At 49.2% G+C, this 21,503-nt stretch overlaps 3 protein-coding genes across 9 annotated transcripts in view; all 3 read right to left on the bottom strand.

Annotated features, from left to right (window-relative positions):
* Positions 1 to 21,503, bottom strand: part of LOC118655118 (zinc finger protein 304-like) — a 60,169-nt gene that overhangs the window by 34,817 nt on the left and 3,849 nt on the right. The gene's annotated exons all lie outside the window — the stretch shown is intronic.
* Positions 1 to 21,503, bottom strand: part of LOC118655117 (zinc finger protein 264-like) — a 39,802-nt gene that overhangs the window by 8,398 nt on the left and 9,901 nt on the right. For 2 of the 7 annotated variants that reach the window (XM_036306574.1, XM_036306575.1), the window contains exon 3: positions 17,995 to 21,013. The exons of 2 other annotated variants lie outside the window; for them this stretch is intronic. In XM_036306574.1, the coding sequence (XP_036162467.1) occupies positions 19,383 to 21,013 (1,631 nt within the window). In that variant the 3' untranslated portion in view covers positions 17,995 to 19,382. Of the gene's footprint in view, positions 1 to 1,109; positions 1,237 to 4,555; positions 4,834 to 17,994; positions 21,014 to 21,503 lie in introns of those variants that run through there. 3 more of the 7 variants (XM_036306573.1, XM_036306579.1, XM_036306577.1) reach the window with 3 other exon arrangements.
* LOC118655130 (aurora kinase C-like) lies at positions 6,889 to 12,420 on the bottom strand. Its single transcript, XM_036306604.1, has 4 exons — positions 12,156 to 12,420; positions 10,153 to 10,301; positions 8,070 to 8,244; positions 6,889 to 7,117 (listed from the first exon to the last, which is right to left on the bottom strand). Exons 2-4 carry the CDS (start codon positions 10,296 to 10,298, stop codon positions 6,947 to 6,949), a joined length of 492 nt encoding a protein of 163 aa, XP_036162497.1. The 5' UTR covers positions 10,299 to 10,301; positions 12,156 to 12,420; the 3' UTR covers positions 6,889 to 6,946.

Raw genomic sequence — 21,503 nt, forward strand, 5'->3', positions numbered from 1 at the left:
CCACAGACAAGATGAAGATTCCACCTCAGGATTTCCTCAGAGCATCACCAGCAAGTACACACTGTGACCAGCCCCACATTATAGATGAGGAAGCCAAGGCTCAAGCAGGTAACATGATGTGCTGAAGAGGACAGAGTGGTGGGTGGCGGCGCCAACGTGGAAGGCCCGGTCCAGCCTTGTCTGCTGTCTTGGCTGTTTCCCCACCCCGGCCCCAGAGGCGCTGAGTCCAGACACAAGGGTACGAGACTCCTGAGAGTCACAGCGACAGCAGAGCAGCAGGGAGTCCTCAGTGCTGACCTGGTCACAGCAGGCGTTGTCCTGAGCCTTTCCCCAAGTCGCCCATGTGCCCTGCCGCACTCCTGAGAAGCAGCTGTCACATTAACCCATTTTCCCAATAACGCACTATGGCACAGAGAGGTTCAGTAACTTGCCCAAGGCCACACAGCTTTCCAGGAGCAGAGCTGGATGAACCATCAAGATTCTGGCACTAGACACTTGTCCCCCAAACACTCTACTCAGGAAGAACCCTTGTGGGGCCAGCAGCCCGAGGCTGGTCTTGTCCACGGCAGGATGTACAGCATCCCTGGGCTCTGCCCACCAGATGCCACTACCACCCACACCCAGCTGTGACCATCAAAGTGGCCACCAATACTGGGGAACTGGATGAGAGAAGGTGAAGGGAATAAGCAAAAAAAACCAAATATATGTATGTGTGTGTGTGTGTGTATATATATATCAGACATAGTGTGACGAGCGAACAACCGTGTGGTGACAGCTAGAGGGAAAGTGGGATGGGGTAGATGGAGATGGGGGGGGGGGGGAGAACAGTTTATTGATTTTTAGAGAGAGAGGAAGGGAGAGGGAGAGAAAGAGAAACATTGCTGTGAGAGCATAACATTCAATTGGCGGCCTCCATGGGGGATGCAGCCCGCAACCCGGGCCTGTGCCCTGACTGGGAATCCAACCAGCAACCTTTCTGTGCATGGGGATGACACCCAACCAGACGAGCCACAGCAGCCAGGGCCCCTGAGGCCTTCGTGACCAGCCAGGCCTGGAGGCAGACGTGGGATAAGGAAGTGGCGGGTCCCCCACCGAGGGATCGGACTCACCCAGCGACGCCAGGAGCCTGCAGTTCTCCAGCATCACCTCCTGGTACAGGGTCCTCTGGGCCACGTCCAGCTGCCCCCACTCCTCCTGGGAGAAGGTCACGGCCACGTCCTCAAAGGTCACAGACACCTGGGAAGTAAAGCAGAGGTCACAGCGACGGCCTTGGGGCTGCTGATGGGATCAGTGAGCGTCTCTGGGTTGTGGTCCAGGGGCAGACATCAAGGCCCAGAGCACCAGGCAACTGCTGGGTCCTGCCAGGGGGCTTCACATCATGTCTCCCCCCAACCCCTAATTACAGCTGACATTCAATATTCTTTGACATTAGTTACATCATGTGCTAAAGTGACTAAAAGTCCCCAGCTCCTTTTTATCTATAGTGAATAAATACATCGGCCTATAAAAACCGCTGTCCAGAAATACGGAAATACAAGGACAAACATTTGCAGTCAGGTGTCTGCTTGCCAACAGCCAGAACAATTCACAAAGGGGTAAAATGAAAGATCCCAGAACCACTTGACAAGTCCCCTGCTCTCAAGCCATCCTTTTCACCAGTGGCTCCTGACAGCCCTGTGCTGAGCAGGCCCACTAGTTAAATACCAATAATCCAGCCACTTCACTCTCAGATGCACAGCCTTACTACTACAGATGATTTAAATGCTCCCAGATCTTCAGTCTCCTAAAATCTCTCAAACAAGCAGCAGCTGGCATCAGTGTGCCCCAAACCTATCAATAAAAGGCCCAAGACCCAGCACTAGCACCAGCTTGCCTTGCTTCGCAGCTGGGCCTCACCTGGGCACTTCCAAGCCCAATACAAATAGCAGCCATCTGCAGATCTCTCTGTAGTTCCTGCCAGGTGGCCCCAAGCAGTGGCTGACCATGAGCCTCTTGAGAGGCCCCACAGCCAGTGCACCCGATGGACAGCTTCAGACCACACCAGATTACATTTCTACACATCACAAGCAACACACTCAAGGGGTAGACTCAGTGAGCATCAAAGCCCCACTGAAATGAGTCCTGCTCCATAGGGTGCCTCCTGCACAGCAGTTCCTCCATTATAGTCACAGCTGGTCCTCACAGCCAATTGGCCTGAAGGTCAATTCCTCCCAGTGATGCCAACAGCAACCAAGGCTCAACTACAAGACTGCACACAGCCCACACAGGGTGCACCTAGAGTGTCCGTCTCAGGTGACTGGGGAGGCTAAACCACTGGGCCCTACAGGACACCTACTACACAAGGCCATATTACCAATTCCGGAGATATAGCAGCTCTACCTAATATATAGAAACAAATACAGGGAAGCAGCCAAAATGTGGAGACAAAGAAACATGTCACAAATGAAAGAACAGAAGAAATCACCAGAAAAAAGAAATAAATGAAACGGAAGCAAGCAGACTACTGGATACAGAGTTCACAACAATTGTTATAAGGTTGTGCAAAGATCTTAATAAGAGCTTCAAGGGGCTTAATGAGACTTTCAAGGATCTTAGTGAGACTTTCAAAGACATGAAAAAGGACCAGTCAGGAATTAAGTATACACTAACTGAAATAAAGAATAATTTACAGGGATTTAACAGTAGAGTAGAGGATTCCGAGAATCAAATAAACGATTTGGAATATGAGGAAGCAAAAAACATTCAATCAGAAGAGCAAAAAGAAAAAGAATTTAAAAAATATGAAGATAGTGTAAGGAGCCTCTGGGACACCTTCAAGTGTACCAACATTCAATTAAAGTTTTCTTGACTTAATATTTCAATTAAACACTCAGCAATTTCTCGTAAATGAATTGGTCCATATATAGGAGCCCTGCAGTATTACTCATTTCTGGGTGGGATACTCATGTTATGTGCAAATTTTGGGCAGGTAGGTAAGAATAGAAAAACCAGCTAGGGTCTCCACGTTTACTACCAGACGATATATGTTTAAATAATATAAACTCCCGGCCCTGGCCGGGTAGTTCAGCTGGTTAGAGCATCCTCTGGACACACCAAGGCTGCAGGTTCCCTCCCGTGCAGGGCACATGCAGGTGTCAGCCAATGAATGCAGAAATGAGTGGAACAATAAATTGTTTTGTTGTGTTTTTCTTTTTTTCATCTTGCTCTCGCTCTCCCTTCCCCTCTTAAAAAAAAAATCAACAAATAAAAATAAAAACATCCTATATAATAAAACCCTAATATGCAAATTGACCAAATGGTGGAACGACCAGTTGCTATGATGAGCACTGACCACCAGGGGGCAGACGCTCGATGTAGGAGCTGCTCCCTGGCAGTCAGTGTGCTCCTACAGGGGGTGCACTGTTCAGCCAGAAGCCGGGCTCATGGCTGGAGAGCACCTCCCCTGCAGAGCTAAGGATCCCTCGTGGGGAGTGGGCCTAAGCCGGCAGTTGGACATACCCCAAGGGCTCCCAGACTGCAAGAGGGTACAAGCTGGGCTGAGGTGACCACCCTGCCCCCCTGCCACCAGTGCACAAATATCATGCACCAAGCCTGTAGTGTGTGTGTGTGTGTGTATATATATATATATATATATATATATATATATATATGTATGTATGTATATATAGGCTCTCTGACATGCAATTACACAGCATTCTGTATAACTGGTTAGGGTGCAGCAGTGTACATGGCTTTCCCTAGCTGGTTAAGCTGGAAGTGGGTAAAAATTTGAAACAGGGTCCTGCCGGCCTGGCTCAGCGGCTGACAATCTATGAACCAGGAGGCCAGGGTTCAATTCCCCATCAGGGCACGTGCCCAGACTGCAGGCTAGATCACACAGCCCATCAATGATTCTCTCTCATCACTGACGTTTCCATCTCACTCTCTCCCCTTTCCTCTCCGAAATCAATAAAAATATATTTTTTAAGTATATTTTATTGATTTTTTACAGAGAGGAAGGGAGAGGGATAGAGAGCTAGAAACATTGGTCAGAGAGAAACATGATCAGCTGCCTCCTGCACACTCCCCACTGGGGATGTGCCGGCAACCAAGGTACATGCCCTTGACCGGAATCGAACCTGGGACCCTTCAGTCCGCAGGCGGACGCTCTATCCACTGACCAACACCGGTGAGAACAATAAAAATATGTTTAAAAATGAGGAAAAGGGGTGGTTATTTATCAGGTCCTGGCCACTTGGGGCCGCATTACTGGTTAGCCCCCGCCCCGTCACTGCAGATGGGAGCGGCCGGCCCCTGCGTTGCGCATGCGCTGTGGGGGGTGGTCTCCCGGGCCGGCGGCTGCACGCTGAGGGGCTGGGGGGTCACCTCTGTTTCCGCCTCCGCCCCTTCGGGTGCTCGGCCTCTCGCGTCCTGACAGCGGGGCATGGGCAAGGGCATGTACCTTGGTTGCCGGCACATCCCCAGCCCCCCCTTTAAACCAACCACAAGGACAAAGCGGGACCCCACGACCACGACTGACGTGGCCTCCGCCGCGCCCGCACCGCCGTCCGCTCACCTGCGCCGGGTCCCCCTGCGCCGCCATCACCGGACCCCGCGGCGAGAGCCGGGCCCAGACGGGCGGCGGCCGAGGCGGGGCCCGCGGGCTCAGGCGGCCGCCCCCTTCCCCCTGCCCGCGGGGCGACCCGGGCCGGCGGCCGCCCTCCCCGCTCCAGGGCCGCGTCTTCGCCTCCGTTCCGCTCATGTTCCCAGAGCCGCCCGGGAAGCGGCCACACACGGCAACCGCTTCGCCACAGCTGGCAGCTGGCGTGGACGGCACCGTCGCGCGCAAATGACGGAGGGCTCTGAGTGACCGGAAGTCCTGCCTCCACCAGCGGAAACGCCCCTGCCCTGGCGCGCAGTTTTCTGGGTAATGTAGTTTTTCCTCTGCAAACGGGCTGCTGGGCTGCAGGGCAGGGCAGCATTGCTGGAGCTGGTGGTCCCCCGGGTGTTTTTTTCTTTTCTTTTGTTTGTGTTTTCTGATTTTTATTTTATTTTTTAATATATTTTTATTGATTTCAGAGAGGAAGGGAGAGGGAGAGATAGAAACATCAATGATGAGAGAGAATCATGGATCAGCTGCCTCCTACACCCCCCCCACTGGGGATCCTTCTTTTTTATTGCTGCACAGTATCCCATGGTGCAAATGTACTGCAGCTGTTTTAATCCGCTATTCGACTGATGGGCACTTGGGCTGTGTCCAGGTCTTAGCTATTGTAAATTGTGCTGCTGTGAACATAGGGGTGCATACATTCTTTCCTATTGGTGTTTGGTGTGTGTGGTTGTTTTTTTTTATCTCTTCACTCCAGGATAGTATTTTTTCCATTGCTTTTTAGAGAGTGGAAGGGAGGGATGGAGGGAGAGGAAAGAGAGAGAGAAGTGAGAGACACATCAATTGATTGCCTAAGCCAGGCACCCCACCCCCAGACCGGGATCTATCCTGCAATCCAAGGTACATGCCCTTAGACCAGGAATGGAACCCGCGATCATTGGGTCTGGCCCTGCCAAGGCGTTAGGGGTGAGTTAAGTAAACGTTTGACCAAACATAGCAGGCTAATTTTTTATTGTTGTCCATCCTCACTGGAGGGTATTTTTCCATTGCTTTTAGATAGAGGGGAAGGGAGGGAGGGAGAGAGAGAGAGAGAAGCATCGATGTGAGAGAGAGACATTGATTTGTTGTCTTCCACAGGTGCCCCAACTGGGGCCTAGGATCACACCTGCAACCCACGTACATTCCCTTGAGAATTGAACTTGAGAGTGGAAGGGAGCAAAGGAGGGAGGGAGAAAGAGAGAGAGAGAGAGAGAGAGAGAGAGAGAGAGAGAGAGAGAGGAACATCGATGTGAACGACACACTTCAATTGGTTGCCTCCTGAATGCACCCTGACCAGGGCTGGGGATCGAACCTGCAACCCAGGCACGTGCCCTTGACCGGGAATTGAACCCACGACCCTTACTATGCTTGGGCAGATGCTCTAACCATTGTGAGCCCCTCTCATGGGAAAGAGTTCTACCAGAAATAAAGATTCTACCCAATGACACAAATGTACATAGCTATAAAGACGTCGTACAAAATGATTGACCTTTTGCCCTGGCCCTAGGTCAGTGATGGCGAACCTTTTGAGCTCGGCGTGTCAGCATTTTGAAAAACCCTAACTTAACTCTGGTGCCATGTCACATATAGAAATTTTTTGATATTTGCAACCATAGTAAAACAAAGACTTATATTTTTGATATTTATTTTATATATTTAAATGCCATTTAACAAAGAAAAAACAACCAGAAAAATGAGTTCGCGTGTCACCTCTGACACGCGTGTCATAGGTTCGCCATCACTGCCCTAGGTAGCTCAGATGGTGACAGCGTCATCCCGGTACACCAAGGTTACAGGTTCCATCCCTGGTCAGTGCACATACAAGAACCAACCAATGGATGCGTAGATAAATGAAACAGCAAAGAGATGTTTCTCTCTCTCTCTCACTTCCTCCTTCTAAAATCAATAAAAAGTTTTGCCCTGGACAGTTTGGCTCAGTGGATAGAGCATCAGCCTAAGGACTTTACGGACTGATGGGTCCTGGGTGTGATTCTGCTCAAGGGCACATACCTTAGTTGCAGCCTCCATCCTGAGCCCTGGTTGGGGCGCATGCGGGAGGCAACCAATCAATGTGTCTCTCTCACACCGATGTTTCTTTCCATCTCTCCGTCCTTTCCACTCTCTCTAAAAAAATCAATGGAAAATATCCTCGGGTGAAGAGAAAGAAAACAAAAAGAAATAAAAATAATGTTAAAATAAATGATTAATCTTTTATTAGTTAGCATCTTATATTCTAACAGTGAAGACACCAAAGACAGACATGATAGCGGAGCCAGGAGAGCTCCCTGAACAAACACATAGGAACCGGGCAGGCAGGACTCAGGAGGCCGACGGAGCGGGTGGAGGTCCCCCCCTCCGAGAATGGGCCTGCACCCACGGGTGCTGCAGGACCTGGGCCAGCGGCAGCCGCTCCGAGGGCTGGTATCTGAGAAGCTTGCTGATCAAGTCCTGGGCCCCCAAAGGTATCGATGGAGGAAACTTTACATCAACCTGAGGAGGTTGGAGGAGAAACACAAGTATGGTTAAATTTTAAAAAATAATAAAAAAAATATATAGAGGGTGTCCCAAAATTCACACAAGATTTGAATTTTGCATGAGCATTAACAACAACAACAAAAAAGCCTAATTTTACTTGGTTTATTGAATCAGATTCTAATATCTGTTGCCCTTTGATTTCAATCCCTTCAATTTGATAAGCATCACCAAGTACCAATGATGGCCCAGGGGCAGGGACAATGAAGACCACGGCTTTGCATATGTGCCAGCAAAGCCGTGGAGGCCATTTACCCAATGTGCTAGTCCATACATAACCCTATACTGTATACTTTATGAATCCATAAAAAATTTACAATTTTTATTATAAACCTGTGTTTTCTATCAAAATTACTTCTTGCGTGAATTTTGGGACACCCTTTATATACTATCCGTGCACCAGTAGCTTGCTTCGGCCCTCCTGCAGCTCTCCACCCCCTTGTAGCTCGCTGCCCCACCCTCCTGCTGATCTGTGATCTGGTCGTTACACGGTCGGTCGTTATGTAACGGCCATCTGCATATTACATCTTTATTATGTAGAATATGTGTGTGTGTGTGCATGTAATATATTTTTATTTATTTCAGAGAGGAAAGGAGAGGGAGAGATAGAAACATCAATGATGAGAGACTCTATGGGCTGCCTCCTGCACACCCCCTACTGGGGACCGAGCCCACAACCTGGGCATGTGCCCTGGACAGGAATTGAACCCGGGTCCCTTCAGTCAGCAGGCCGATGCTCTATCCACTGAGCCAAACCAGCCAGGGCTGGTATGGTTAACTTTTTTGGCTCAGATTCTCTCTGCGGTGAGTCCCTTCCAGGCACGGGATCTGTGCATGTCGCAGGCTGGGCAGGCCCAGCAGCCACGGCTGCCCCACTGCCCCAGGAGCGTGAGGGACACTGCCGCCTCACCTTGAGGATGCGCCTGTAGGTCTCGGAGTAGGAGGAGCTCTCGAAGGGGGGATTTCCCACCAGCAGCTCGTAGCAGAGCACCCCGATGCACCACAGGTCCACCATCTCGCTGTACGTCCTCTGCTCGATCATTTCCGGGGGCAAGTAATCCAGAGTCCCGCACATGGTCTTCCTCCTGTAGGCGGGCGGAGGCGTGAGCGCGGCCCAGAGGCCAGAGGCCCAGACCAGGGAAACATCCCTCATCGGCCCCAGCGAGACGGGAGACCCTCCCCAGCACGGGAGCTGGGAAGCACCAAGTTTTCGTTTGTTTTTTTAATTGTATTGATTTCAAAAATGAGAGAGAATCATTGATCGACTGCCCCCTGCACACCCCTGACCGGAAATCAAACTGTAACCTACTGGTTCATAAGTCGACACTCAGCCACTGAGCCAACGCTGGCTGGGCATGGAAGCCCCAAGTTTTGTGGTTTTTTAAAAAAATATATTTTTATTGATTTCAGAGAAAAAAGGAGAGGGAGAGAGAGATAGAAATATCAATGATGAGAGAGAATCATTGATCGGCTGCCTCCTGCACGCCCCCTCTTGGGGGATCAAGCCCACAGCGTGGGCATGTGCCCTTGACCAGAATCAAACCCGGGACCCTTCAGTCCGCAGGCCATAGCTTTATCCACTGAGCCAAACAAGCCAGGGCCCAAGTCTGAATATGGATCAGGGTTCCGAGAAGGCAGGGATTCCAGATTTTGGAATTATTCATAACAAAGATTTAAGACAGAGAGGCAGAGAGGCATGGATTGGTTGCCTCCTGCACGAGCCCCAACAGGGCCTGGGTCTCAACCTGCAACCCAGGTGTGTGCCCTTGACTGGAGCTGAACTCGAGACCCTTCACTGAGCAGGCCGAGGCTCTAACCACTGAACACACTGGCCAGGGCCCAAGCGAGACTCCTTGTGCAGGGACAGCTGTTATAATCCTACCGGTAACACATTCGTTCGCTATCATTATCAAGCACCCTGTACTATATATAACTGTATGTGCTATACGTTTGTCTTTATTTATTCATTTATTTTAATCCTCACCCGAGGATATTTTTCCATTGATTTTTTTTTTTTTTTTTAGGCAGAGTGGAAGAGAGAAGGGAAGACAGAACCATCGACGTGAGAGAAACACATCCGATTGGTTGCCTCCTGCACCAGCCCCAATGAGGGCCCGGGCAGGGGAGGAGCCTGTAACCGAGGTACACGCCCTTGACCGGAATCGAACCCGGGACCCTTCGGTCCACAGGCCCAGGCTCTATCCACTGAGCCACACTGGCTAGGGCTGTATGTGTTACACTTTTAGACAACTGGCAGCACAGGTTTATTCACACAGCATCACCATGGACACGTGATGCATCGTGCTACAGCATTATTCAGCTATGTCACTGGGCAAATGGAATTTTTAGCTCCATTATAATCCTCTGGGACCACCATCGTACACGCGGGCCATCACTAACTAAAGCAGCAATTCTCAACCTGTGGGTCGCGACCCCTTTGGCGGTCGAACGACCCTTTCACAGGGGTCGCCGAAGACCATCCCTGCATATCAGATATTTACATGACGATTCATAACAGTAGCAACATGACAGTGATGAAGTAGCAACGAAAATAATTTTATGGCCCTAACTGGTTTGGCTCAGTGGATAGAGCGTCGGCCTGCGGACTCAACGGTCACGGGTTTGATTCCGGCCAAGGGCATGGACCTTGGTTGCAGACACATCCCCAGTGGGGGGGTGTACAGGAGGCAGCTGATCGATGTTTCTAACTCTCTATCCCTCTCCCTTCCTCTCTGTAAAAAAATCAATAATATAGAAAAAAAATCAATGTTTAAAAAAAATAATAATTATATGGTTGAGTCACAACATGAGGAGCTGTATTTAAAGGGCCAGAAGGTTGAGACCCACTGAACGAAAGGCGGCACCTTTAGGTGGTGCTTGCCGGTACTCAGTTACAAACCCAAGCCTGTGTCCGGGTCTTACACCCGGGACGTGTTACCCCGCATTGTTCCTAACGAGCAACCCAGGGCCCAGCCCGTCCTCGCCGGACTCACCTCAGCGAGGGGGTGTGCACGGACCAGCCGAAGTCCGCGATCTTCACCTCCCCCCGGAGCCCCAGCAGCAGGTTCTCCGGCTTGATGTCCCGGTGGATCACCTTGTTCTCGTGGCAGTAGGCCAGAGCGTGTGCCAGCTCCGCCATGATCTGTGTGGGCGGAGGCAAGGGCAGTCTTAGAAATGAAGCTGGGCCCTGACCGGTGTGGCTCAGTGGATAGAGCGTCGGCCTGTGGACTGAAGGGTCCCAGGTTCGATTCCAGTCAAGGGCATGTACCTGGGTTGCGGGCACATCCCCAGTGGGGGGTGTGCAGGAGGCAGCTGATCGATGTTTCTCTCTCATCGATGTTTCTAACTCTCTATCCCTTCCCCTTCCCCTCTGTAAAAAAAATCAATAAAAATATATTTTAAAAAAAAGAAAAAGAAGAAAAAAAGAAACAGAGCCGGCCACAGCTTCCCTGAGGGGAGACACCCGGCCTGCGCTGTGCAGTTGGCCTCTTTTATTTCCTGGTCACCAACGCCCCGACCCCCTGATACGGCACCAGTATTGATGGTGGGGGAGGGTTTCCGCTCCCCCATTCTATGTAGTCTGTTAGGATAGGTGCTAAGGAGGCCAGATCCTCCCTTTTGCCCTAGCTCAACAAGTAGCTCAACTGCAGGGCTTACAGCCTGAGGAAATGATCTCTATAAAAGGCTAATATGCTAAGTGTCCGTCCGGGTAATGACGTCACATAGCAACGCCCAGCTTCCTCTCCCTAGCGACTAGCCTCCTTGCAGTTTCTTCAGCCCAGGAACACAATTTGATTTATAGCCAGGTGGAAACATTTCACTCTTTAACCAAATGTCTGTGAAGCATTTTCCCATGCCTCATCTCATTTGATCCTCACAGAAGTCCTGGAGTAGGTAGATAGGAGACTCGGTGGAATCCTATTTTCTTTTCATTAGCCGGAAAATGGAGATTTAGAAAGCTTAGAAACTTGACCCAACTGAAAAGAAGTTAGAAATGGTGGACCCTGAAAATGACTTCAGGTTTTCTCACTGTGCAGAATACAGTCAAACACTGCTGCAGTGATATATTTTACCCTTTATTCTCCCTGCATGATCTACAATAATAATCTGCTTCATGTTGATATTTACTGCCGTGTTGCTGACAATTACCCGAAAGAGAAGTTGGGGTGCTTCACTGGGCTGGAAAAAGTTTAGCTACATCAGAAAGCAGGTCTAATTAAGCAAGTTTGTTCTATATCTATAAAAGGCTAAGTTGACTCTCGCATGTGCGATACATATAAAGCTCTTGCTGGTGCCAATCACACACATATTTCTATCTGTCATTTTTTTTAAAAAATATATTTTATTGAATTTTTTTACAGAGAGGAAGGGAAGGGGATAGAGAGTTAGAAACCTTGATGGGAGAGAAACATCGATCAGCTGCCTCCTGCACACTCCCTACTGGGATGTGCCCGGAACCAAGGTACATGCCCTTGACTGGAATCGAACCCGGGACCCTTGAGTCCGCAGGCCGACGCTCTATCCACTGAGCCAAACCGGTTAGGGCTGTCATTGTTGATTGTGAATTTGGTTGACACTCTATTATAGAGAAAGGTCGAATAGCGATATTAAAATATTCCTTCTAATTAATTTCCGTTCAATGTGCATGAATTCGTGCACTGGGCCACTAGTACAAAAATAGAAGGAAGCCCTAGCCGGTTCGGCTCAGTGGGTAGAGTGTGGGCCTATGGACCGAAGGGTACCAGGTTCGATTCCAGTCAAGGGCACATGCCTGGATTACCTGTTTGATCCCCAGTAAGAGGCATGCAGGAGGCAGCCAATCAATGATTCTCTCATCATTAATGTTTCTCTCTCTCCCTTTCTCTCTGAAATCAATAAAAAAAATATAACATTTATTAAAAGCAAAAAGCAATCTGGACATTCATGACAGCCACAAGCAGTGATCTCCCTCACCAGCCCAAAGCCCCAGCCACCCTCCCCTTCCCCCCCACCTCACCGTGGCCGTACGCTGCTCATCGATCGTGTGGCTCTTTTGCAGCTCCTTGTAGAGCTCGCCCCGTGGCGCGTATTCCAGGATCAGGTACACGCGCCGCTCATCATGGAAGTAGTTGTACAGGCGTAGGATATTGGGATGTCTGGAGGGCAGACGGGAGGAGGGTCAGACTCCTCCCTGAGGCCCAACTCATGATGTTATTACAAGTGATTGGTCACACAAGACACAAGAAGCAGGTTGTGGCCTGGCAGGCGTGGCTCAGTGGCTGAGCGTCAATTTATGAACCAGGAGGTCACGGTTCGATTCCCATCAGGGCACAGGCCCGGGTTGCGGGCTCCGTCCCCAGTGTGGGGGGTGTGCAGGAGGCAGCCAAGCCATGATTCTCTCTCATATCAGATGTTTCTCTCTCTCCCCTCCTCTCTGAATCAATGAAAAACATATATATTTAGAGAAAAAAAAGAGAATAGGGTTCCTTAAATCTTAAAAAAAAAAAAAAAAAAGCAGATTGTCCTGGCACCAGTGTAACAGCCTGAGCTGGGAGTGCATGAGGGGAGAACAAGGAAAGGGCATTGGGTGTGTGACACAGGGGGCTGTGCAGAGTGTAATTGTGATAAATTGCAGAGAGGAAAAGACCTTCAGCTGAAAGCAAGGGCCTCGTTGGGGGTTGTTTGGAGGGAGATGCTGGGTGCGTGCGTCAAAGATAAAAGAGGACACAGTTGGTTTGGCTCAGTGTATAGAGCGTGGACTGAAGGGTCCTGGGTTTGATTCCGGCCAAGGGCACATGCCAGGGTTGTGGGCTCGATCCCCAGTGAGGGGCATGCAGGGGGCAGCCGATCGATGATTCTCTCTCCTCATGGATGTTTCTATCTCCCTCTCCCTTCCTGTCTAAAATAAATACAATATATTAAAAAAAAAGAACAAGAAGGGTCAGGCACCCGTGTGGACCCTGGCCGGGAGCTCAGCTGGTTAGCGCATCCTCCCATGGATGCCATTGTGGGTTCAATCCCAGGCCAGGTAATGTACAAGGGTCACCCATGAATGCAGAAATAGGTGGAACAACAAACAGATGTTCTTTTCTTTCTTTCTTTCTTTCTTTCTTTCTTTCTTTCTTTCTTTCTTTCTTTGTTTTTGCATGTGACATTCGTGGTACTTTTTATTTATTTATGTATTTTTAAATATATTTTTATTGCTTTCAGAGAGGAAGGGAGCGGAAGAGGGAGAGAGAGAAACATTGATGATGAGAGAGAATCATTGATCGGCTGCCTCCTGCACGCCACACACTGGGGGGGATTGAGCCGGCAACCCAGGCATGTGCCCTTGACCCGAATGGAACCTGGGACCCTTTAGTCCGCAGGCCGACGCTCTACCCGCTGAGCCAAACCGGCCAGGGCCAAACTGATGTTCTTTTCTCTCTCAAATGAAAAGAAAAAACAACCGCCACCAAAACCCCCGCAAGCAAACAGAGGCCCGCGTGGAGCCCTCTACGGGGAGACCAGCCTTACTGCAGATGCGACTGGATCTCGATCTCCCTGCGCAGCTGGTGCTCCATCCCCTCCTTCTCCAGCTGCGACTTGAACAGGACCTTGAGGGCCACGATGAAATGGCTGTCCCGGAGCCGGGCCAGGTACACGTTCCCGAACTTCCCCTTGCCCAGGGGGCGCCCGATGTCAAAGTCATGGATGGTGAGGCTGCGGCTGCCGGGGGAGGGAGAGGAGGGCCCGGGTCGGGTTGGGGAGTCGGGGTGTCTGGAGGGCTCGCCTTCCCCTCCCGGGCACCCTCCCTCCGCCGCCGCCCCTGCTCCGGGGCCGGGCAGGGCTGTGGGCCAGTCCCTCCCGGGAGCCCGCGCGCTCCCCGCGCACAGCTCCGCTCCCGTCTCATCCCGCGGCCCCGCGGCCCTTCCTCCTCCACACGCAGCGCCGGGGGCACTCACGCGGGGGGCGCGCTGGGCAGCGGGGGGGCCTCGTCAGCTGCTGAAAAAAAGAGAAAAGGGGGGGAAGAGCTGTCAACGCTTTCTTCTAGGCGCCTCCCAGCCCCAAACCCCCACAGCTGACACAGGTGTTGTGAATCCCCACCCGAGGATATTTCTCCATTGGTTTTCAGGGAGAGCGGAAGGGAGAGGGGGCGGCAGAGAGGAACATCGATGTGAGAGAGACACATGGCCGGGTGGCCTCCTGCACGCGCCCCCTCCAGGGCGCCGGCCGGGGAGGAGCCTGCCACCGAGGCAGGAGGTTCGCGCCCTTGACGGGAATCGAACCCGGGGCCCTTCGGTCTGCAGGCTGACGCGCTACCCACTGAGCCACCCGGTGAGCGCTGGGCCTGGGTCGGGCCCCTCTCACCTGCGGGCCGCGCATCGCCCGACGTCGCCGAGGGCGGTGGGGCAGACTGTGGGACACTCATGACGGGGGAGAGGGTGAGCCCCGCGGAGCTGGGGGTGCGGGTTCCGCGGAGCCTCGACGGGGGCCTCAGGAGGTTACCCTCGCGCGGACGCTCTTCCAGTCGCGACCCGGGGCTGCTGCGGCCTCGGGGCGCCCCCTGGAGGCGCCTCAACGACTCCCCGGCGGCTCGGGAGCTCGCGGGCGGCGCTGACGGGGCCTTTTATAGTTCGCGCCCTCGCCCCATTGGCTGAGCGGAGTTACTGTTCTGTTCCCATTGGTTGACATTTCTGAGGGGCAGGCAGCCTGCCCAGTAGAAAGGACAGAGATGGGAACTTCTGCCCGACCGAGGACGCTGGGCCAATGAGATGGCAGCGCGGAAACAGGAAGAGGCGGGGCCTTGGGCGGGGGCGGGACGTGCTGGAAGCTGAAGAGTCGGGAGCTGAGGTCGCCCGAGGAAGTGTCAGGAAGCAGCCAATGGGGGCGCGCGGACTAAGCTGCTGGGGTACCTTGTGCGGTTGGAAAACTCCAGAACCGCGTGTGCACCCCAACGGCCCGTTTGAAGGTCCTGTCCAGTTCGGGCCACTCCCAGGACCTCGTCAGCACGCACGTATGTTCGTGAGGGCCCCGAAGTTGGTGCCTCTGCCCCCACATCCTGTCCTCCCCGCCCACCCAGACACCTGTTTACTTGGGGGACCTATGCAGAAGTGTCAACGTTTGATGAACTTGAGTTCCTTTGGAGGCAACAGGATAAATTGTTGGGTAAATATAATTTTAAAAGAAAAAAATCTCCCAACCGAGAACCTCTCCACAATAGTCGGGTAATAAAACTGTTATTCTAAAATTGTCTTTATTGATTTTAGCGAGAAAGGGAGACATCAATGATGAGTGCATAAGTGGAACAAATTGATGTTTCTCTCTTCCTCTCTCTAAAAATGATGTCAAAAAAACAAATCCTGGCTCGTTTGGAAGAGTTCTGTGACGAGGTGATCTTTTTTTTTTTTTTTTTTAATATATTTTATTGATTTTTTACAGAGAGGAAGGGAGAGAGATAGAGAGTTAGAAACATCGATGAGAGAGAAACATCGATCAGCTGCCTTCTGCACACTCCCACTGGGGATGTGCCCGAAACCAAAGTACATGCCCTTGACCGGAATCGAACCTGGAACCCTTCAGTCCGCAGGCCGATGCTCTATCCACTGAGCCAAACCGGTTTCGGCTGATCTTTTTTGTTATAGTGGTTATACATACAGTGGGGCCTTGACTTATGAGTGTCCCGACTAACGAGTTTTTCGAGTTATGAGCTGTCTCTCGGCCGATGTTTTGCTTTGAGTTGCGAGCTAAAATTCGGGTTACGAGCCAGCTTCAGATACCCCACCGCTAGTTGGCGCAGCGAACGTCACAGTGAACGCCACAACATCAGCCCAGCATCACGTGTCTCACTCATTCACTTTAACGATTTGACAAACAAGTGATTTGAGTTACGAGCTCCGTCACGGAACGAGTTTGGAACGAATTAAACTCGTAAGTCAAGGCCCCACTGTATATGCAAATCTTCAGCCGTTATGACTCTTAAGGGGTGGTGGTTCATGTGCCCACGTGTTCTGTGTAAACAGTGGTTTATGCTCGACACCTGCTCTCCCCTGGGAACTGGAATTCTGTATGTGCTGGTAGGAGTGCCGCCTAGAACCCTGGGCCCCGAGTCTCTAATGAGCTTCCCTGGCAGACATTTCCGTCTGGTGTCACTGTCCCTCAGTGGAGCTTCAATCAGCATGTCCTGTGTGACTTCCGAGGCAGGACTACTGAAAATAGGCCCTGGTCTCTGGATTCGAGTCCTCGTGCCTTTCCCCTGGGCTGTTAGCTCTGATTCTTTCTGCTGTAATAAATCATAGCATTCTATGGGCTCGGGGGGAGGGCGGGGGGAAGGAAACGTATGTAATACTTTCAACAATAAAGAACGTAAATTAAGCCCTAGTTGGTGTGGCTCAGTGGATAGAGCATGGGCCACCGGACTGAAGGGTCCCAGGTTTGGTTCCGTCAGGGCACACGCCCGGGTTGCGGGCTCGTTTCCCAGTAGGGAGAGTGCAGGAGGCAGCCAATCAGTGATTCTCATCACTGATGTTTCTATCTTCCTCTCCCTTCCTCTGAGAAATCAACAAAAATATATTTTAAAAAAATACACAGAACTGCCTATATTAATACTGGATACAGCACGCTTCAAAGGTAAGGAAATGAACAGAAGGAAAATGAGATACGACATACCGATAAAAGGGTCAGTACGCTAAGACAACACAGGGATCCTAAATATGTTTGCACCAAACAACAGAGCTTGGAAATACCTGAAGTTAAGACTGATAAAACTTAAAGAGGAACAGACAACTCTACAATTATCCTGTCGGAGTTCAATGCCCCTCTTTCATCCACTGATAGAAATACTAGACAAAAAAATCCAGCAAGGATATACAAAATCTGAATACCTCCAACAGAATTGGACAGACGTACATAGAAACACCACCCAATGACAGCAGGACATTCATTTCAAGCAGCCAAACTGAATATTCAAGAAGATAAACCATATCCTGGGTCATAAAACAGACTTTAAAAAATTTAAACAGTGAGGCCAAATGGGAAACAAACTAGAAATCAGAAACAAAAACATAGCATGAAATACTCCCAACATTAGGAAATAAAACATTATACTTCTAAATAATCCATGATCAGAGAGGAAGTCTCTAAAGGAATCAAGAAATATTTAAAACTGAACAAGTTATAATCAAAACATATTTAAAAACCTTATGGAATGAAGCTAGAACAGTGCCACGAAGGAAGTTTATGGAACAGCTGACTCAAGTAATGCAGGTTTAAAGTTCGTGGGTCCTCTCATATGCAGAAATCTGCCTTAAGGGCCAAGTGTATTTCTGATCTGCATATGTAGACAGCTGACTAGTTATACCCCGTTTTTCAACTGTACTTAATATTTACATTAGGAAAGGAAAAAAAAGTTTAAAACAATAATCTCAGCACCCACATAAAAAAATACAAATAGCAAAATTCAACCAAAACAAATGGAATAAAAGATATAATAAAGACCAGAAATTAGAACAGAAGAAGAAGAATATGGGGAAATCAATGGTATAAAGTACAGGTTCTTCAAAATGGTCAATGAAATTGATAAATGTCTAAGAAGATTGACACATTTCCAAAATCAGGAATAAAATGGGATATAAGTACAGATCCTGCTGCCATTAAAAAATAAAAGATTACTTCAATCAGAACTACAAACAAAATAGAAAATTTAGATGAAATGCAACAATTCCTTGAGAGGACCAATTATACAATTTATCCAATATGAAATATATAGTCTCAATTGTTCCATACTTACCAAAACCAGATGAGTTTTTAAAAAACAAAGAAGAATGAGAACTATATATCATTATCACTCAAGAAATTAGAAGAAAACTTCAACAAGATATATTCAAATGGAATGCTTTAATATGGTATATAAAAAGAATTATACTCCACAATCAAGTGGGTTTATTGCAAGAATGCAAGGCTGGTTCAATATTCAATACTCAATGCAATACCATAGTATCAACAGGGTATGGAGGGAAAAAATCGGATGATCATATCAATTGATGCAGACAAAGCTCTTGACAAAACCCAATACCTATTCATAACAATAAAGATCTCAGCAAATTAAGAATAGAGGGAAACTTTATAAATTTGATATGAAAACTTACAGTTAGTATGGTACTTAATAACGAAAAACTAATGTTTCCTCCGCTAGGTCTCAGGAACCAGTCAAGATATCCTTCCTTACTACTCCTATTCAACATCATACTGAAGTTCTAGCCAGTGCAATGAGAAAAGGAAATAACAGAATAACAGGTATACAAATTGGGAAGGAAGGAATAAAACTAGTTGCAGTTGACATTTCTAGGTAGAGAACCCAAAGATTCTATCCAAAGAAATGGCTAATAATAAGTGAGTTTAGCAGGCTACCAAAACCACCCCCCAAAAAATAATTACATTATTGTGTACTACCTAAGATCGCGTGGAAAATTTAAATTTAAAAATCAATGCCACTACCACCCAAAAACAAAAACCTAGATAAAATGCTAATGAAATCAAGAGTTATTAATTAAATGTAGTCATATCATATACTTGTTCATAATGCTGATTCTCAAACAGACCTACATTGTAAATCAACTTCTAACAAAATGAGAGTAAGATTTTTTTTTGGGTAAGAACAGACAAACTTACCTTAAGATTTATATGAAAAGTTAAAGAAACTAGGAAAGCTAAGTCAATTTCAAATAATGTATGGAGAGGGATCACTTTACTGAATTTTAAGGTTTACAGTCTAATACAGAAATAAAACAATAAATAGGAATTTAAAAAAATGTTTTATGTCTTAAAATCACATAATTTAAAAAAAAAATCTAAGCCTTAACAGTCTTAACTGGTATGCCCTTTCTTATGTGTATCCTTTTCTTAAATACTTGCCCTCAACTTCTAACTCTCCTGACACGAGACAACAATGAATGTATACAAAACACACCAAGGATCGAGGCCTTTCACCCCTGAAACAACTTTCCTCTTGCCCCAAGTAAACTAGGTAATCCACGACAAAGTGCTGTAGGCTTAACAGAGAAATCTCATTGCATTTTCTCTACTAAAAAAAAAAAAAATTCCTGAGATATACTGCGATGTAAACTAAGTAAAAAGATGGAGGCGAAGGGTTCCTTGGTGCATGCCCTCATAGAGAAATCCTCAGATGAGAACAAGGCTCTAGGCTGGGCCACTTTCTAAAATGTGTCTCCATGTGACAGTGATGATCTGCAACAATGATCTTTTCTCACAGTGAAGATCCGTGTGGGGTTTCTCTCTGGTAAGTACAATCAGATGCTGTGGTGGATGTTTTCTCTGGCAAAAGATTTTCCTCGGTGTTTACGTTCAAAAAGTCTTTCCCCAACAGGAGCTCTCGGAGCGTGAGCGCAGTCTGACCACTGGGGAAGGGCCTTTCCATGTGTGTGACACTGACAGGGTTTCTCCCAGAATGCATCCTTTGATGCTGGGTGAGGGATGAGCTACGACTGAAGGCCTTCCCGCACTCACTGCACTTATAGGGCTTCTCCCCGGTGTGGATGATGGCGTGTCGGATGAGGTTAGTGCTCCAGCAGAAGGATTTGCCGCACTCCATGCACTCATAGGGCTTCTCTCCGCTGTGAATCCGCTGGTGCCTCGTGAGGCCTGACCTGCGGTTGAAGGCCTTCCCACACTCACCGCACTCGTAGGGCTTCTCTCCAGTGTGGATGCTGAAGTGCCGGATGAGGTCTTTCCTGGTGCTGAAGGCTTTGCCGCACTCCTTGCACTCGAAAGGCTTTTCTCCAGTGTGGGCCCTCTTGTGCAGGATGAAAGTGGAGCAGTGGGTGAAGGCCCTGTCACACTCCGTGCACACAAAAGGCTTCTCCCCGGTGTGGATCCGCTGGTGCCTCTTGAGGTACGACCTGTGGTTGAAGGCCTTCCCGCACTCGAGGCACTCAAAGGGCTTTTCCCCCGTGTGGATGACGTAGTGGTGGATGAGGGCCGCGCTCTCACAGAAGGCTTTCCCACACTCACTGCACTCATAGGGCTTCTCCCCAGTGTGAGTCTGCTGGTGCCACATGAGGTATGACTTGTGTTTGAACACCTTTCCACACTCGAAGCACTCATAGGGGTTCTCGCCGCTGTGGACGATGTGATGTCGGAGAAATCCTGGCCTGTGTCGAAAAACTTGCCCACATTCTTTGCAGACAAAGGATTTTTCTCCAGTGTGTCTCCTCTTATGCAAGACAAAATTGGAGCGGTGGGTGAAGGCCTTTCCACATTCATTGCACTTATAGGGCTTCTCTCCACTGTGAATCCGCTGGTGTTGTGTCAGGTAGGACTTGCGGTTGAAGGCCTTCCCACACTCCATGCACTCATAGGGCCTCTCCCCTGTGTGGATCATGTGGTGTTGAAGGAGGTGCGTGCTCTTAATAAATGTTTTCCCACACTCTGTGCATTCATAGGGCTTCACTCCAGAGTGAATCTTCTCATGTCCCGCAAGAAGGTGTTTCTTGTTAAACACTTTCCCACATTCATTGCATTTAAAGGTATTTTCCTCTTCTTGAATCAGGGGATCTTTACGTAATTCGTGTGAGCCATGGTCAAGGGCAGCACCTGCTGGAGGAGCTGGCTCCTGCACAGTCCTCACACACGCACCATCAGCTGTCCCTGAGCCGCCATGTTCAGGGCTCCCAGGGAGCCTCTCTCTCGGAGGGTCTATCCCTGGTCTCAAGTGTCCTTCCTGCAGGGACACTTGTGACGGGCCACGCTGATCCTTGGCTTGGTCTCCTTGGGAGTCCGCTGGAACTTTCTGTGTTAGTTGTTCCTGGACCGAGAATCTCTCCGACAGGGCGGGCTCACAAGTGGTAGATTCTGTGGTCTTGAATTTTTCTTTGTCACCTGAAGAAATCCAAAACACAAAAAGGCCTGTTAGTAATGTCAACCCAGAAGAAACAAAATCAGCATTTCAGTGAGAAACATGGAAATGAAAATAGTGCCTGTGTCTGCTGTGCTTTGCTACCTCTGACTCCCAGGCCTGTAATCTCTTTCTCTCCTGGTCCCTGGACTGTTACACCATGAGCCTGCCAGGATGAGAGGACAGAATGTCTGGAGTGGAGACACAGCCACAATTGCAGACTGGACATGGCTGTGCCGAATAACGATGTGTGTTCCGAGTTTCCTCTGAGCAAGGACAGCCCACGTTGCTGCTTGGACACTCGGAAAGGACAGCTGATGGAAGACAGGAAGCGCACAGTGCAAGATCTACTCCCCGCACAGAGAAGTGTGGTCTCTGTCCCAACTCCAAGGATGTAACCTCTAAATTCTGGGTATTTCCAGAGCGATAGGCGTGTCCTGGTTATTCCTGGAGGGCCCCTGGGAACGTACCATA

Source organism: Myotis myotis, unplaced genomic scaffold (genome assembly GCF_014108235.1).
Source record: "Myotis myotis isolate mMyoMyo1 unplaced genomic scaffold, mMyoMyo1.p scaffold_m19_p_42, whole genome shotgun sequence".
Lineage (NCBI taxonomy): Eukaryota > Metazoa > Chordata > Mammalia > Chiroptera > Vespertilionidae > Myotis > Myotis myotis.

What these genes read in the sequence shown, in the direction of transcription:
- LOC118655130 (XM_036306604.1), bottom strand. Translation starts at nt 10,298, where the DNA reads ATGGCGGAGCTGGCACACGCTCTGGCCTACTGCCACGAGAACAAGGTG. An exon ending in GTGCACACCCCCTCGCTGAG is followed by an intron (nt 8,245 to 10,152) that starts GTGAGTCCGGCG and finishes GCCCGCCTACAG; the next exon opens with GAGGAAGACCATGTGCGGGA. An exon ending in CCTACAGGCGCATCCTCAAG is followed by an intron (nt 7,118 to 8,069) that starts GTGAGGCGGCAG and finishes CAACCTCCTCAG; the next exon opens with GTTGATGTAAAGTTTCCTCC.